The sequence below is a fragment of the Cricetulus griseus genome (genome assembly GCF_003668045.3).
Source record: "Cricetulus griseus strain 17A/GY chromosome 1 unlocalized genomic scaffold, alternate assembly CriGri-PICRH-1.0 chr1_1, whole genome shotgun sequence".
In the NCBI taxonomy this organism is placed as follows: Eukaryota; Metazoa; Chordata; class Mammalia; order Rodentia; family Cricetidae; genus Cricetulus; species Cricetulus griseus.
In genome coordinates this window covers 77,245,495-77,261,590 of record NW_023276807.1, presented here as the reverse complement: position 1 = coordinate 77,261,590, position 16,096 = coordinate 77,245,495, and the positions used below count along the sequence as shown (strand labels likewise).

At 39.5% G+C, this 16,096-nt stretch overlaps 1 protein-coding gene across 1 annotated transcript; it reads right to left on the bottom strand.

Annotated features, from left to right (window-relative positions):
* Positions 1–1,596: 1,596 nt before the first annotated feature.
* Positions 1,597–2,053, bottom strand: LOC100767376 (60S ribosome subunit biogenesis protein NIP7 homolog). The gene is made up of 2 exons (XM_027387734.2): positions 1,795–2,053; positions 1,597–1,682 (listed from the first exon to the last, which is right to left on the bottom strand). Exons 1-2 carry the CDS (start codon positions 2,051–2,053, stop codon positions 1,597–1,599), a joined length of 345 nt encoding a protein of 114 aa, XP_027243535.1.
* Between the last annotated feature and the right edge of the window lie 14,043 nt (positions 2,054–16,096).

Here is a 16,096-nt window from a genome sequence, read left to right as displayed (position 1 = left end):
ACTTCTGTAATCCCCAAACCTTGAGAGGTAGGGGCTGCAAGACCAGGGATTTATGATCATCCTCATTTGAAAACAAAACAAAACAAACACAAAAACAAAAACAAAACAAACAAAATCCTCTTACATTTTTGGTTGAGTCTAGCCTTTAATGGCCGAGCCATGTTCAGTGAAAGAAGCCAATAACTGACGATGATAAATTTCAGGATCCCATGTATGTGGTGTCCAGAATTGGTCTAAATGTGTGTGTGTGTGTGTGTGTGTGTGTGTGTGTGTGTGTGTGTGTGTGTGTATGTGTGTGTGTATGTGTGTGTGTGTTCATATATATGGATGATAGATAGACAGACAGAGGTGAGATAATTAGAATGTATGGGAAATCTTTGCAAGTGGATAAAAAAATGTTTGTAATTGCAATAGTTATATAATGATGAATAAACCAAGTGAGTAAATTTTTGTGGTATGTGAATTAAATCTCAGTGAAACTCACAAATAGAAACTTAGACATCACCCAAATATCCTTTTGTCAACTGACGGCACATCCACTTAGTGGGATACTCAGAAGCCATTAAAACAGTAGAGTACATCTTTGAAAATAGCATAACCTGAATCATATCCAAGATTTTATATTAAGTTACAACTTAAGATGCATGCATGTATGAGATGTAGGTATAGTAATGGTACATTTTTAAAGCAAAATAGTTCATGTGCATAGTTTTTAGAGATAATTTCAAAACAAATGTAGGAAAGGAGCCAGAATGTGTAGAGCAGACTATAAACCTGTTAGATGTGGATCTGTGCTAGCTGAAAAAAAAATGCCTTCACCTTGTGAACATTTCTAGGTAATATGATTCGTAGTAGTTTTCACATTTTTAATATTTTTAAATTAAATTAATTTTTAAGTATTCTTACAAACAGTTGCTTCCAGAATATTTGTCAGACCTGTTCTGATGATTCCTGACTTTACTCAGGACAGACTTCTATTCATTTGCTACATTGCTCACTTATGATTAATACTCCATTTTTTTTAGTTCCATCTATTATTTTTACTAAATTCCATTTGTAAATCATAGGGATAGCCTACTATCCTTATATGGCTGTTTCTATCTTTAATGGTATTAATAAAACAACACCATTAGTCTGCTATTCTATTACTAGCCTGGAAAAGCGTTAGCACAGATACAGTAAAATTGCTCCTGTCCTCAGTGCAGTAACTTAGAGCTCGTTATCAGAACAAGTCTGCTGATTCAAACAAAGAGATACAGATAGAGAATAGAAACACTATTTACTCACACAAATACTTGACATGTTTTGGTTTGTTTTAGATTTTTGAGACAGGGGGCTCACTAGCAGGCTAGCCTTAAACTTGCCCAAATAGCCCCCTATACTTGTGATCCACCTGCTTTTGCCTCTAGACCACCTGAAACCCTATTTTTGAGCCATTTCTGTTGAGTAAGAATGCAAGTTGCATATATCAGTGTTATCCAAATTTGACATGAAGTCTGCACACACAGGAAACAAAGCTAAGTCCTCTCATACAGCAAAAAGTTCTTGGGATGCCCATAATGTCTCTTCATACTGTCCATATTCTCTAATGCCTGCTCAATGAAACACAACAATTGCCATGGGGTCCACTTTTCTGCAGTCTTGAGTAGACTTTGCTGCCACCCCAAAACCCAAAGGAATGTCTGCTGTGGAGTAAACCACTACTCCCTAGTACTATTTTCAGTGATTCGACCCAGCCAGATTTCAACACATGGTTGCCATACAAGAAGGACTGCTCTGCTCCAGGCTTTATACACACTTTGTACTTAGCATAGGGTGCAAGGTACTCGAGATGGGTAACGTGCAACCGGAACTTGTGGGTCTTGGTAAACTTCCTAAAACACGTCCCCAGTGACACTAGTTTATCCCCGGAGATGTTGGCGGCCAGCTTCAGGATCATCTCACTTACATAGTACACTCTGTCGTTGTGCAGCCGGAAACAGTAGGTGCCATCGGGCCTGCCCACCAGAAGCTGTAGATTCTCCCCGATGTATTTTGCAATCTTCTCAAACATTACTCGGATCCCTTCTTCAGTCAAGGGCTCATGTTCCCGCTAGCTTGATTCCCGAGATCCTCTAATACTCCAACTTTTGACAGCGCCTAAAGGATGAGAAGTGAAGGATCCTGGTTACAGCTTCTTGCACACGTTGCCCAGAGACATAAATCTTAGCCAGGTTTCCCTTCCCTTTCCCCTTCCTCTCAGGGGGCAGGCAAACTTTGCATCCTCCTTATTAGACCTACAGACCACTTAAAGCTGGAGAAAATAAAACAGAGGAGACCTTTCAATGGGTGCAGAGATACAGAAACTGGTGTACCCAAATGATGAAGTCTATTCAGCAATAAAAACTAAGGGACCATATATGCAACAATTTGGATAAATCTTAAATGTATTTTGCTAAGGAGAAGAAGCCAGACTCCAATGGCTGCTTACTGTTCAATTTTATTTGTGTGTTTTCAGGGAAGGATGAAGTAATAAGGCAAAAAACAAAACAAAATAAAAAACAGTAAATACTAAGTGTTAGCACAAGGTTTTTTTTTTTAAATAGTGGGAGCTTTCTATATGTTGTTTATAGTTACATTGTGAATATATTTGTTAAAACTCAGAGAATTATACACCAAAAAGTGAATTTTAAAAAAATAAATGTAATTTTATTTTAACACAAAAACTAAATTAAGAACAATTTTTAAAAATACTTTGGGATAGTGGTGGCACATACCTTTAATCCCAATGCTTGGGATGCAGAGGTAGGCAGATCTCTGAATTCAAGGCCAGCCTGGTCTACAGAGCAAGTTCCAGGACAGCCAGGGTTACCCAGAGAAACTGTGTCTCAAAAAACCAACCAACCAAGCAAAAATAGCTATTAAAGGCCACAAAAAAAAAAAAATGTGAAGTGAAGCAACAGCTGGAGAAATTTGAGATACCACAGACTAGTAAATGATGGCTACTCTTCTTGGGAAAATGATGGTTAGGTATAAAGAATAAAAAATGTTGCCTAGGATCTCTGTGAGTTCAAGGCCAGCCTGGTCTCCAGAGCGAGTGCCAGGATAGGCTCCAAAGCTATACAGAGAAACCCTGTCTCGAAATATATATATATCCTAAAGTTTATCTTCAGCTGACTCAGGGGGAAATGTGAACAGATAGATGCCTACACTTGCAGATACACAGCAGAGATAAACATTAGCAATTGATGAATCTATATATTACCTACTTGTTTGAATTTTTATTGTAAAAAGTTAGAAAAGTTTGTGGGGGTAGAAGATGCATATAACAACAAAGATAGCAAAGCCTTGTGCCAAGACCAACTGGCAGACATTCTAAGAAAACATGAGGCCAGCACCAACAAACATGAAGAGTTAGAACTTAGGAGACCCTTGTTCTCCAGAGTGGTGGGGAGAGTCATAGAGCAAGAGGAGATGAGCAGGTCTGAGGAAAAAAGGAAAGCAGACCTGATCAAGCAGAGCGTATGTTAGTCCTGTGGCCTCAGGAGCAGGGAGTGAGTGTGGTGACCTACTGTGTTCACCCACAGTATGTAGCTTCAGTAATTCCAACTAGATTCCTGGGTGTTTTGCCTGTGTATGTCTGTAGACCAAGTGTACTCCTAAAAGAGGGTGTTGGAGCCCCTGGAACTAGAATTGCAGACAGGTGTGAGATGCCATGTGAGTGCTGGGAATTGAACCAGGGTTCCCTGGATGAGCAACCAGAGCTCTTACCAGTGAAACATCTCTCCAGCCTCTATCCAATGTTGTGTTTACAAAACCTGAATTTTATTGCTTGCTGTGAAGATAATATTTGATTTATTCCTTATACTTGAACATTTGGATAAATTTCAAATGAAGAGAAATAATAATTTAAAAACATTAGTAATTAAAAGAAAATGTGATTAAATTTAGCCACAGAATGAGTCTGAGAAAAACATGCCTGGCCATGAATTAAAACTATGGAAGCAATACGGGCAACAACCAAAATATCTGACTGCCAAAAATGTAAGTATCATGGCAGAGAATATAATATGAAAGATGGCAAAATGAAGAAACAATAACCAAACAAAATATTACTAGCCAATATGGTAGAAAACACTAAGCATATCTAAAGTACAAGAGCTTCCTTTGATTTAAAAATAAGTAGTATTTAATGGCTGGGTGGTGGTGGCACATGCCTTTAATCCCAGCACTCCAGAGGCAGAGCCAGATGTGTCTTTGAGTTTGAGGCCAGCCTGGTCTACAGAGCTAGTTCCAGGACAGCCAGGGCTATACACAAAGAATAAATAATAATCCTGTGTCAAAAAAATAAATAAAACCAGTATTTAAAATAGAAGTTCATATAAAACAAAACAAAAATGGCTCTTAACTGCATGGAGGAAAATACTAAAATAAGAGAAAGCACAAATTAAAACCATATTTTTTTATGGACACAGGATCTCTTTTAGCCAAGACTAGTCTCAAATTTGCTATGACCTTCAACTTCTAAGTCCTGAGATTATAGGCAGGCACCACAATACCTGGTGAGACTCAAGCCCAGGGCTTTCTTCCAGACACTCAACTATCTGAGCTAGAGACCCACCTCCAAGCCCAAATACTGATTTTAAAACATGGAAAACTATATCTTTCTGAGGATATGTCTCAGGAACAAAAGAACAGAAAAGATGTTTCCCTAAGTATAAACCCTAAACTTAAAATTAAATATTTCAACCCTCTGCTGGCATGTAGGCCGAAGACTGTATACATAATAAATAAATAAATAAATAAATAAATAAATAAATAAAATCTTAAAAAAGAAAGAGATTAGTAGTAATACAATAGTCCTTAAATATTTGTTTTTCTTCTGTTCCATATCAGGTGGCCCTTCTGACATGAGACAGAGATTTTTTTATTTTTCTTTAACAAGCATGCTTGGGTTTAGAGAAGGAGAGAGACACACTCCAACTCCAAAGCCAGCTTTAATCTTTAATTGGACTACCAAAAAGATCATTTGCATTATTTGATTTTGAGGCAGGATTTCTCTGTAACGGCCTTGGCTGTCCTGGAACTCTGTAGACCAGGCTGCCCTCTAACTCACTGAGATCCACGTGCCTCTTGCCTGCTGAGTGCTGGGATTAAAGGCATGTGCCACCACGCCCGGCTCCACCTGGGTTTTGAACAAGACAATGTTTTTAGATTTCAATTTATTTAACTGTAAAATGGAAAAGTAAATATGTAGCCGATGTTCTAGCTTGCTCTCTGTTGCTGTGATAATACAGTGACCAAAATCAGCTTAGGGGGTGTGGCTTGATTCAGTTCTGAGGTCACAGCCCATCAGTAACAGAAGCCAAGGCAGGAGTTTGAAGGCAGACACCTTGTTGAAAGCAAGAAAGTAGTATACATAGTTGGTATAACAAAAGTTATATTTTATTATGCTGAGGATTATCACACAAGGTTCACACTCTTTGAGTTCCTAACTACACTCCTAAGCCTATCTCCCCCGGCATTGGTGGCGCACACCTTTAATCCCAGCACTCGGGAGGCAGAGGCAGGAGGATATCTGTGAGTTGGAGGCCAGCCTGGTCTCCAGAGTGAGTGCCAGGATAGGCTCCAAAGCTATACAGAGAAACCCTGTCTCGAAAAACAAAAAACAAAACAAAACAAAACAAAAAAAGGCCTATCTCCCTAGGGCTGCTCACCTGTGTGTGTGCATCTTAGCCAAAGGTTGGGTCCACTCTCTCACAGTAGTCTCCAGTTCAAGAGTCAGAATATCCAGGGAGACTCTGCAGCCACAGGATGGGTCAAGATGCTATCTCTCCAGCAGTCCTGAAGATGTGAAGAATACTGCATTGTGCTTGGTCTCTGCTTTTATACTGTCCAATAGGTGTTGTGAAGTTCTAGAGATGTGTCTGGTTATCTTGACTAAGCAATGTCACAGGTTCTGATTATATCAGATGCAGCTTTGTTTGTAATAGGGTTCCTGACTAAGCTATTTTTACAAGTCTAAAAAGCACTTCTTACTGTGTTCATCACTTTCCATTCCTTGTTCCTTGTGTTGTACACAGTGCTGATGAGAACCAGAAATAAGAATCTCAACATCATTATTTTCACAGCAAGTTGTAATTAGGACCACAACAAAAAAGAGAAAACATACAGTGAATACCCCAATCACTGATAGACAAATAAATGAAGATGATAAATCTTAGGCAACGAAGCATACGATTGGTTGTTGAGCAAAATGATCAGAACAGAGTAGAGTGAGTGTGTGGTAGTGCATCACAGGAGAGTTCCACAATCCTATGGAATATGTATATGTTTCCAAGTTTGTACTTCCCCAGGTTTGGTATGGGACAAGCTGAAAAACACATTAAGAAATAAAAGGCAATGTAATCAGGTTCAAATAAAAATGTAGAGTAATTGGGGGCATAGCAGGGTTGGAGCTGTTGGACTTCGAGCTGAGCCCATCATAGTTGAGCATCATCCAAACTTGATCAAATAGGAGCGTGTGAGTCATGGCTCTCAGCCAGGTATTTCTTCTTTTATTAATGAAAAGAGCAACTAAGAGTCCAGTGTGCTTCATAATTAGCTTCCAGTGTTGTTTTTCAGTTTTACATATGCTAATATAGCAAAACATGTGGTGGATATAGAGCATCAGGAAGTCTTGCAAGTTTCTGAAGGTGTCTGTTCATCATTGGTCTAAGACCAATGAATACAGACCATCTCTTCAGACAGAAATGGCATTTTCTTGGTGGAGTAGAACCAAGAATTGGGAATACAATATTCCTACCTTTGGGTGCCACTGAGGAGATGAAGCATCTTCTGAAGAAGGTTCTCCAATCACAGTTTGCACAGATGTTTGCAGAATCATGCATAGCTAGTGTTTTCTTTCTGGAGCAATAGTAGTCTCTGGAGCTCATTATCATAGTTCTTCCTGAAATCAAGTTTGTTAAACAAACCCAAAATGATCATAAGGAGTTTGCATGCCAAAAGGGCCAAAAGCTCTCTTTTATGCAGTGTAGTAAGTTCCATGAGGTGAAGCAAGTATAGTCAAATCTAAACATCCTATCAATCACCCCAAATTCAAAGCACTTCTTAAGGTTGCCAACTTTGTGGGTTTAGGCCATAGTGTCTGCTCTGATTACAGCTGATAAGTATTGGACTGTCTATCTGTCCTCCCAGGGGCTTGATATCCCTAGTAATCTCATAATCCATTAGTTGTAATTGTGGCATGTTAAAGGACAGAGCAGTAGAAATGTCATTAATAGTTTCCTAGCCTTTTCTAGCAAGCCATCTTCATGTTCATTATTATATAGGGTACCCAAGTCAAAAGCAGGTCTCTATGCAAATGTTAGGGTAGAGATCCTGGACATGTTTACCTGAAGAATGAGCTATAACTCTAGTAGCATTGTATACAACCAAACAACCAGGTTCTGCAAAGTAAAAAGTGGAGTCCAAGGTGTCCATGATGATATTAGAGATGGCGACTGGGAAGGCTTTCATGGAGCATGCAGAAAAGATTCAACTGCCAGGTCTGTGAGTTGGTTTTGAAAGACTGGGAGGATCAGTTCTGATATTTGGAGCTCATTGGGCAGAGGGTGGGTGGACACAAATGTGTTGGCCCCGAGTCAGATGGCATGCTTCTCCAGGTAGTAGACATTCTCTGTATTAGTCCAAATAGTCCATAGGAAAGAATCAGTGGGTATAACAAATCCATGCCCAAGTTTCTTAGGCAATGAGTGTGTGTGATAACCTGGTACCACATTGTCCATAAAGACTAGGAGTAGATGTGTTTTGCAGAATCCATGCTCACACCAAGAGGTTTGCCTTGGTTCTGGTAGAGTCTTATAGACCTCCATTTCTGTTCCAAATCCTGCAAAAAAAAAAAAAGCTGAGACAAGTCTGTCTCTACTCTTTGAAAAGTGAGTCCTGCTTGGATACATTCTTTTCTTTTTTCCTCTGAATAAGTCGTAGCGGACAATGTTGAGAAATCTGGTTGCCTACAGCTAGTCTCTTCACATTTTTAGCAGTATATTTGTTAGTATCTGTCAATGATTGATTTAATACTTTTGGCTCCAGGTGAAGGCATGTAAATCAGTTTGTAGGTGGTAGCTAGTTTGTCACACAAGGCATTAATAACTCATGTGATGGAGAATGTCTTCTTATATGTTTGTCTTATTGGTTGATGAATAAAGCACTGTTGGCCAATAGGGAAGCAAGATAGGTGGGATTGGAGAGGAGGAGGATTCTGGGAAATGTAGGCAGAGTCAGTCGATAGGTAGGATGCCAGAGGAGTAACAGTTCCCTAGACCTTTCTCCAGTAAAATAAAACCACATGGAAATACTTAGACTAATAGAAATGGGTTAGTAATTAAGACAGAGCTAGCCAATAAGAAGCCCAAGCCAACGGCCAACAGTTTCATAATTAATATAGTGTCCATGTGCTTCTTTTGGGGCAAGGTGGCTGTGAACCTGGATAGGAAGTTCCATAACACCCATGTATGCTGTTCAGTAAGATTCTAATATCTGCTACATCTGCATTGATGTTCAAAAGAACAGGAGACACTATGTCAGCTCCTAATAAGGAGCCAACCAACTAAACTTCAGCAACCATCAAATGTAAAGGTTTCGTACAGCAAACCTATTTCCTGAGAAGTAAAAGACTGGCATTCTGCTAAATTCACGCTCAGAGCAGAGTTCTTCAGGTAGGAGCCATGATTTGAGGTTGAAAGTAAGTGGATCTTCTGGATCCTAGGTGTAATTATAAATCTTGCAGGCAGGCTACAGTCATTTCATGGGCATTCTGTAACCATTGGTAGAGAAGAAGGGGAGTTAACAAATGCTGCCTTGTAGTGGGCTGTGAAGAATTTGTTGTTTTCTTCCCATCCTCCTCTACTAGTGATACATGGTGTTAGGCTGCCTTCTTTGATTTCACAGGATTTCCACATTATGAAGAAGGCATACCTTATCAAATTGGGGTCCTTTATGCAGAGTCCCTGCATGTGCTGTACTGAGTCTGGGCTTATGGGCCACAAAGCCTTCAATGCTCCATTCCTTGAGCTGTGGTAGTGGAAGAATTAGGTAGAAATAATAGGGAAGCCATTGGTGTATGTGTTTCCAGGGTTCCTGTTTGGAAAGGTCCATACCTACATTTTTCTACCAATGTAAGTTTCTGTGGTCTGCCTTTTTATGTGATAGCTTGGCACAAAGGAGTTGTAGACTCTAGGGCATTCTCTGGTTGCAAATTGTATCATGTCCACTCTTGAGTTGTTGTAATCAGCTTAGTATCTGGTATAAATTAAGGCTGAAATTTCAACAGACTAGGAAACAATGTTTTGAAATTGGGGGGGGAAATGTGTGTGTTATTTCTGTTGTGTATATCCACAGGTATTGGGAAGACTATTGCTTCATTATGATTTTCCCCTTTTATTAATTTTTTTTCCATTCCAATCCCAGTTCCCCCTCCCTCCTCTCCTCCCACTCTCCCTCCTCCCATCTCCTCCACAGAGAGGGTAAGGCCTCCCCTAGGAAGTCTACTAAGTCTGTCCCATCATCTCGTTGAGACAGGACCAAGGCACCTCTCCACCCCCCATGCCTCTATGTCTAGGATGAGCAAGGTGTCTCTCCATATAGAATGGGCTCCACTAAGTCAGTTTGTGCATTAGTGTTAGATCTTGGACCCACTGCCAGTGGCCTCATATATTGTCCCAGTCACAAAACTGTCACCTGTATTAAGGGAGTTTAGTTTGGTCTTATACAGGTTCCCCATTTGTCAGGCCTGAGTCAGTGACCTGTCACTAGCTTGATTCAACTGATTCTGTGGCTTTCCCCATCATGGTCTTGACTCCTTTGTTCATATTTTTGCTCCTACCTCATTTTGATTGTATTCCAGGAGCTTGGCCCATTGGCTAGTTATGGATTTCAGCATCTGCTTCCATCGGTTTCTGGAAAAGGGTTCAGGCTTCTCTGGGGTTATGGATTGTAGGCTGGGTATCTTTTGCTTTATTTCTGGTATCTACTATGAGTGAGTACTTACTATATTTGTCTTTCTGGTTTTGGGTTACCTCATTTAGGATGTTTTTTTTTTTCTAGTTCTTCCCATTTGCCTGTGAATTTTAGGATGTCATTGTTTCTTATCACTGAGTAGTACTCAATTGTGTAAATATACCACATTTTTATCCATTCTTCAGTTGAGGGGCATCTAGGCTGTGTGTATGATCTGGCTATTACAAATAATGTTGCTATTAACATAGTTGAACAAATATCCTTATGGTGTGAATGTGTCTCCTTCAGGTATATGCCCAACATTGGTATTGCAGGGTCTTGAGGTAGGTTGATCCCTAATTTTCTGAGAAATTGCCATACTGATTTCCACAGTGGATGCACAAGTTTGCACTCCCACTAGCAATGGAGGAGTGTTTCCCTTTCTCCACATCCTCTCTAGCATAAGCTGCCATTGGTATTTTTTGATCTTAGCCATTCTGATCAGTGCAAGATGGAATCTCAGAGTGGTTTTGATTTGCATTTCCCTGATAACTAAGGATTTTGAGCATTTCCTTAAGTGTCTTTCCACCATTTGAGACTGTTCTGTTGAGAATTCTCTATTTAGACCTGTACCTCATTTTTATTGGATTATTTGGTAGTTTGATTTCTAGTTTCTTGAGTTCTTTGTATAGTTTGGAGACCAGCCCTCTGTCCATAAGATTTGAAGGTTGCAGTAGTGGATCAGTCAAGACCAATGGAAATCTGTAATGTTGTGTTCCCAATGCTTCCATTTCCAGCCGGTCATTAATAGATGGAAATGAATAATTTTTTACTTTCCATATCAGGTAGTTATACTATATGTCATTCTTACCATAGTATGGTAGGTTGGGAAATTCAGCCATATACAATACAGTCACATTTGTTTTATTAAATTATGGGTATAATCCAAAAGTGAATTTGGAGATTTGAATCTTTATGGTGGTGGTATTGTGTTCCAAGAGAGGAAATGTTTTCATGGTGTTCTCCTATCAGTGTCAGAGTTGAAGGTGCAGTTCTCCCATGTCATGGCTTTACATAGATTCACTGTGATTGATATTAATATCAACTAATCTGGTTCCCCTTCTTCCTACAAGATAGGTTCTGTGGCCACCCCTGTGGATTTGTCATTGTGGCAACCACAGACTGTCATTGTGGCAACCACATCATCTGCTATAGATATAGGTAAAGAATGCTGAGAGAAATTGCATGTTTGATTCTATTGCACTGTCCAACAGGGAGTCTTCCCTTTCTGGCATCTCAAGGGTTACTCTCTATTTGTTCTTCACTGTAAGGCAGAAGGATGGTTTAAGAGATATTTCTCTGCAGTAGAAGTTGTAGATGACTGATGCTGCTGTGATATTTCTCCAAATCTGTATTAAATGCCATGTCAGTGGGTTTCTTCCCTTAAAATTGTTTGCTTCCTCTTGGTCATTGGTGACTACGGCTATCAAAATTTGTGAAAAGTGCATGTTAGCCTTCCTCCATTCATCACAATAGCTGTATCAAATTGTATTCCCAAATACATAATGAGCATGTTGGCATAGAATGCATTCCTGGCATTCTAATAGGAATCCAGCCAAGGTATAATAGCGTAAATCACTAATATCATATTTGACTCTTAGTTTACTTGTTATTGTAGCTATTGGTATGGTGGTTGCCTCTACTGTAATTCTATTCATTGTCCCTGTTGTGGTTGTTGATGATGACGATGTCTCTGCTTGTAGCAAGCTTGATGGTGTTGGTGATGGTCATATGGGTGATAGTATTATCAAGGATCCTGAGCTTGACTTGTTGGGTAATGTTAAGCTTATAGAATTTAACAGGAGGAGTCCCAGGAGCAATGTCCTGAGTGCCATGGCCCAGCAGATGAATGTAATTCTATGTTCTTTTTTATTTTCTTGTTAAAGTTTCTATGAGGCACAGAGTATAGTTCGTTATGGCTCTGCCTTGCCATGTGCTATTTCCCTCTCTGTCTGGTTAGATGGTATAATGTCCAGTTAGTACCAGTCCTGAGTAAGCTAATCCTAAAACTCTCACTATCCTAATGAAAGTATAAACCCAATGTATTGGATCAGGTCCTGTTCTTGTAGGTCATCTAATTTTCCAAGGTTCAGATATCTCTTCTCATCTGTGGTCCAGATTGCATTGCCTGTTCTGGGTGCCACGACTTCTGTCTCCTTTAAGTCTCTAGTATTTCTGTCCCTGTAAACACATTTATGGGGAATTATTCTGCCTGGTCAGGAAGTATCGGGTTGTTGTTCTATGTCTAAGTCTGATTTAATAGCTTCTTCTAAGGGAAAGGCTCTATTCAATCTTGGTCTAGTATTTAACTCAGTATGCAATTTCAATAGCATTTGTCAAGGGGTGTCTTTGAGTTGTAACAACTTGGTTTTAAGTAGTCCACTTCACATTTCTGTATTTCCAGGTGCAGATGGGTTATATGCTTGATGAAGTCCCATTATATGCCCATAGTCTGGGACCACTTCTGGGCTTGAGATCCTGTAAAGTGTGTTTCTTGATCTGTCTCAATAATTATTGGGCATCCATATCTGGGATCCAACACAAGAGTGTGTATAGAGCTGACAACTGATCAGGTCTATGACTTTCTTCAGCTATTCCAAGTTCTGGGCTTACATCTACAAGAGTACAGGCATGTGCCTGTGAGTATTCAAGGAATCAATGAAATCTATTTGTAGTTTATAATTAAATTGTTTTAGAAGACTGTATACAGCTGGTATTCTGTGACTGAATCTAGTTTTAGGTGCTGTGCAAAGGTGGCAATCTCTAATGGTCTGCTTGCAGGCCTGCCAGGATGCCTTGAAATTCATTGATCAAACCATTGGAACAAAGCATGTGTGCCTATATGTCCCAATGTTTTATGGATCCTAGGATTTCTTCCTTATTAACTCTGCTAACTTCCTTATGTTTTTTAATTTTTCAGTCTGTGTTTCTTTTAGTAGGTATTCTCATAGAATTGTTCTGATTTAATTTGGTTTTCCGTTTCTCCTCATCTTTCAGTATTAGGGATAAGTGAGGCTTAATCCTAATTAGTCTTAATAATAAAAATCCAGAGTCAGATATCTAGGTAAAAGCTGAAAAATCAGAAAAGTAAAGGACTAGCTACACACAGGAGTCCACTTCCTGAACATAAGACCAGTAGCACAGACACTGAGATCTACAATTAATAAATGGGACCTCCTGAAACTAAGAAGCTTCTGTAAGGCAACCCCACATCTGACAGAGGGCTGATCTCCAAAATATATAAAGAATTCAAGAAGCCAGTCACCCAAACACCAAATAATCCAATTAAAAAATGGGGTACAGAACTAAATAGAGAATTCTCAATAGAGGAATCTCAAATGGCTGAAAGACACCTAAGAAATTGCTCAACATCCTTAGCCATCAGGGAAATGCAAATCAAAACAACTCTGAGATTTCATCATATACCTGTTAGAATGGCTAAAATAAAAACACCAATGAAAGTTTATGCTGAAGAGGATGTGGGGAAAGGGAAACACTCCTCCATTGCTGGTGGGAGTGCAAACTTGTACAGCCACCTTGGAAATCAGTATGGCAGTTTCCCAGGAAAATGGGAATCAGTCTACCTCAAGTTCCAGCAATTCCACTCTTAGGCATATACCCAAAGGATATACATTCATATAGCTACATTATTTGTAATAACCAGAACCTGGAAGTAACCTAGATGCCCCTCAACAGAAGAATAGATAAAGAAAATGTGGTACATTTGCACAATGGTGTACTACTCAGCAGAAAAAAAAGAGAACAAAACAAAACAATGAAATCTTGAAATTTGCCAGCAAATAGATAGAACTAGAAGAAACCATCCTGGGTGAGGCAACCCAGACACAAAAAGAAAAACGTGGTACATACTCTCTCATAAGTGGATATTAGACATAGAGCAAAGGATAACCAGCCTACAATCCACAACCCCAGAGAAGCTCAGAAACAAGGAGGAACCTAAGAGAGACATACATGAACCCCTGGAGAGGGGAAAGGGACAAGACCTCCTGAAAAATTGGAAACTTGGGGGAAGACAGGGAGGGAGGGGAAAAGAGGGAGGGAAAGAGGGAGGAAAAGTGGGAGGGGGAAGGAAGGGAGGGAGGGAGGGAGGGAGGGAGGGAGGGAGGGAGGAGGGAGTTTCTTCAATGCCCATTGTCTTCTCTGAAGGAGATTGGTGCTGCCAGGAGCAGACTTGTCTCATTGTCATAAAGAAGAATCTATGTTATTAAAGCATTTAAATACCATATTCTGTAGATATCTGTAGTGTTTGAAGACCACCTGTCTAAAATACATCTGATGTTGAAAACATACGTAACATGACAAGTTTGATTGTAATAGGTGACTATTTACCTGTATTCCTTTATTATCCTAAATAGTTTGTAATAATAACATCTAAGGTCTAGAAATCTGCATTACATTGTAAATGAGCTGTAGAAGTACACTACCTTGTACAAGATTAGAAATGTATGTGTAGTATGTTTTAGCAAAACTAACCTTAAGATTTTATCAGTATGCAAAAATCCATATCAATGTAAAATATTTAAAACCTGTAGGTTTTTTATTTAAAAGTAGATTCAACAATCTACCCTTTTATTCTATTTCTATATACCCCCTTTTTCTTTTTAGAATGAGATCCCTGAATATAATCTCCTTTGTTCAGCTTTTTTCCTGACCATTACCAATAACAACTTGTAACCAAACCACCTAAATAATGACAAATATTTATAACCCGTTGAATGACCAAAAGCCACCTGCCCCATCTCTTTGTAATGAGGGTGTCATGTTTTCGAAATTACTTCATGTTGTCTGGGGGCAATGGCATCTCTAGGGGACCCTGAGAAAAATGGGGTTAATTGTCAAGTCTAGGAGAGGTAGCCATATCATTTGTTCTCCAGTCTCTGAGTAACGGGAAAATGCAGGGTTTATTTAAAATCCTGGCTAGAGTAGTCTTGAGGCTGGATCATCTTAGCTAGCCACATTGAAATTGTCCTGAGCAGTTTATACTCCATATCCCATCTTCAGGTGTTTTTTTTTCAGCTTAGTGGTGTTGTCATAGTCCTGGTGGAATAGTCATTGTGGGGCCCCATCATCCTTTTGATAAAATCAAAGATCACTGTTAGGCATGTTCACGGTTCACTGTAGACAACTTAAACATTTTAAATGTCATATACAGCAGATCTCAAGAAGTTTAAGGGCCATAATTTGTTATGTAATCCAAAGTACAGAAACTTAATTTCCAGTTACCTGATAGAGACTGAGAAAGCCAGGAATCTATGAATTTATCATAGAATATTAGTTCAAAGGTTTATACACTCAGAAGTATAGGTTATAGTATAGAATTCCCTTATTTTCTTAGAATCCTCAGTTATGTTTATAACTCCTTTAAAATTCTTTGTAAGATTACCTCTCAATATAGACAACAAAATGACTGATTATTTACTACTGCAATTTGCAGCCTGCCAATGAAAGAGTTGGCTAAGAAAAATATGCCCCTTCTTTGGTCTGTGACATGTTATTTAGATATATTGAAAGTGATTTGTCAGGATGACTCTGCTTTTAATCATTTACTTAAGAAATGGAGTGTGACCTCTTTGTATTGCCTGAACGATTTTGTTGGTTACATAAGCTGTGGAGAACAGATGAGTGAAAAGCATGAGAGAATAAAGAGGGAATCCATCAGGAGAGTGCTTGAATGTCTTTTTTCCCCTAACCCCTCAGATAAGAAAGTCTCATTTCACACACAACCAATCTCATGGATTTTTTTGAAGCCCTGGGTGGTCTAGGGGCTGGTTCCTCTAGGCTGTGATAGTGAGGTCACCTACAGGGTGTGGCTGCCCGTCCCCCCACAAGGGCTGAAACAGAAAGTTGTTGCCCAGCAGTGACGATGGATTTCCCATAGCTGCATCCATGGAGACCCTCCCTTAGTTTATCCCCAGCCTATATACTCTAGCTGCTCTACTCAAGACCACAGGCAATTAAGGCAGAGTTGCAACTATAGGTGATAGGGAGCCATAGGATCCTCCCTAACCTACAATGTCAGGATGGAAGCAGTCAAAAA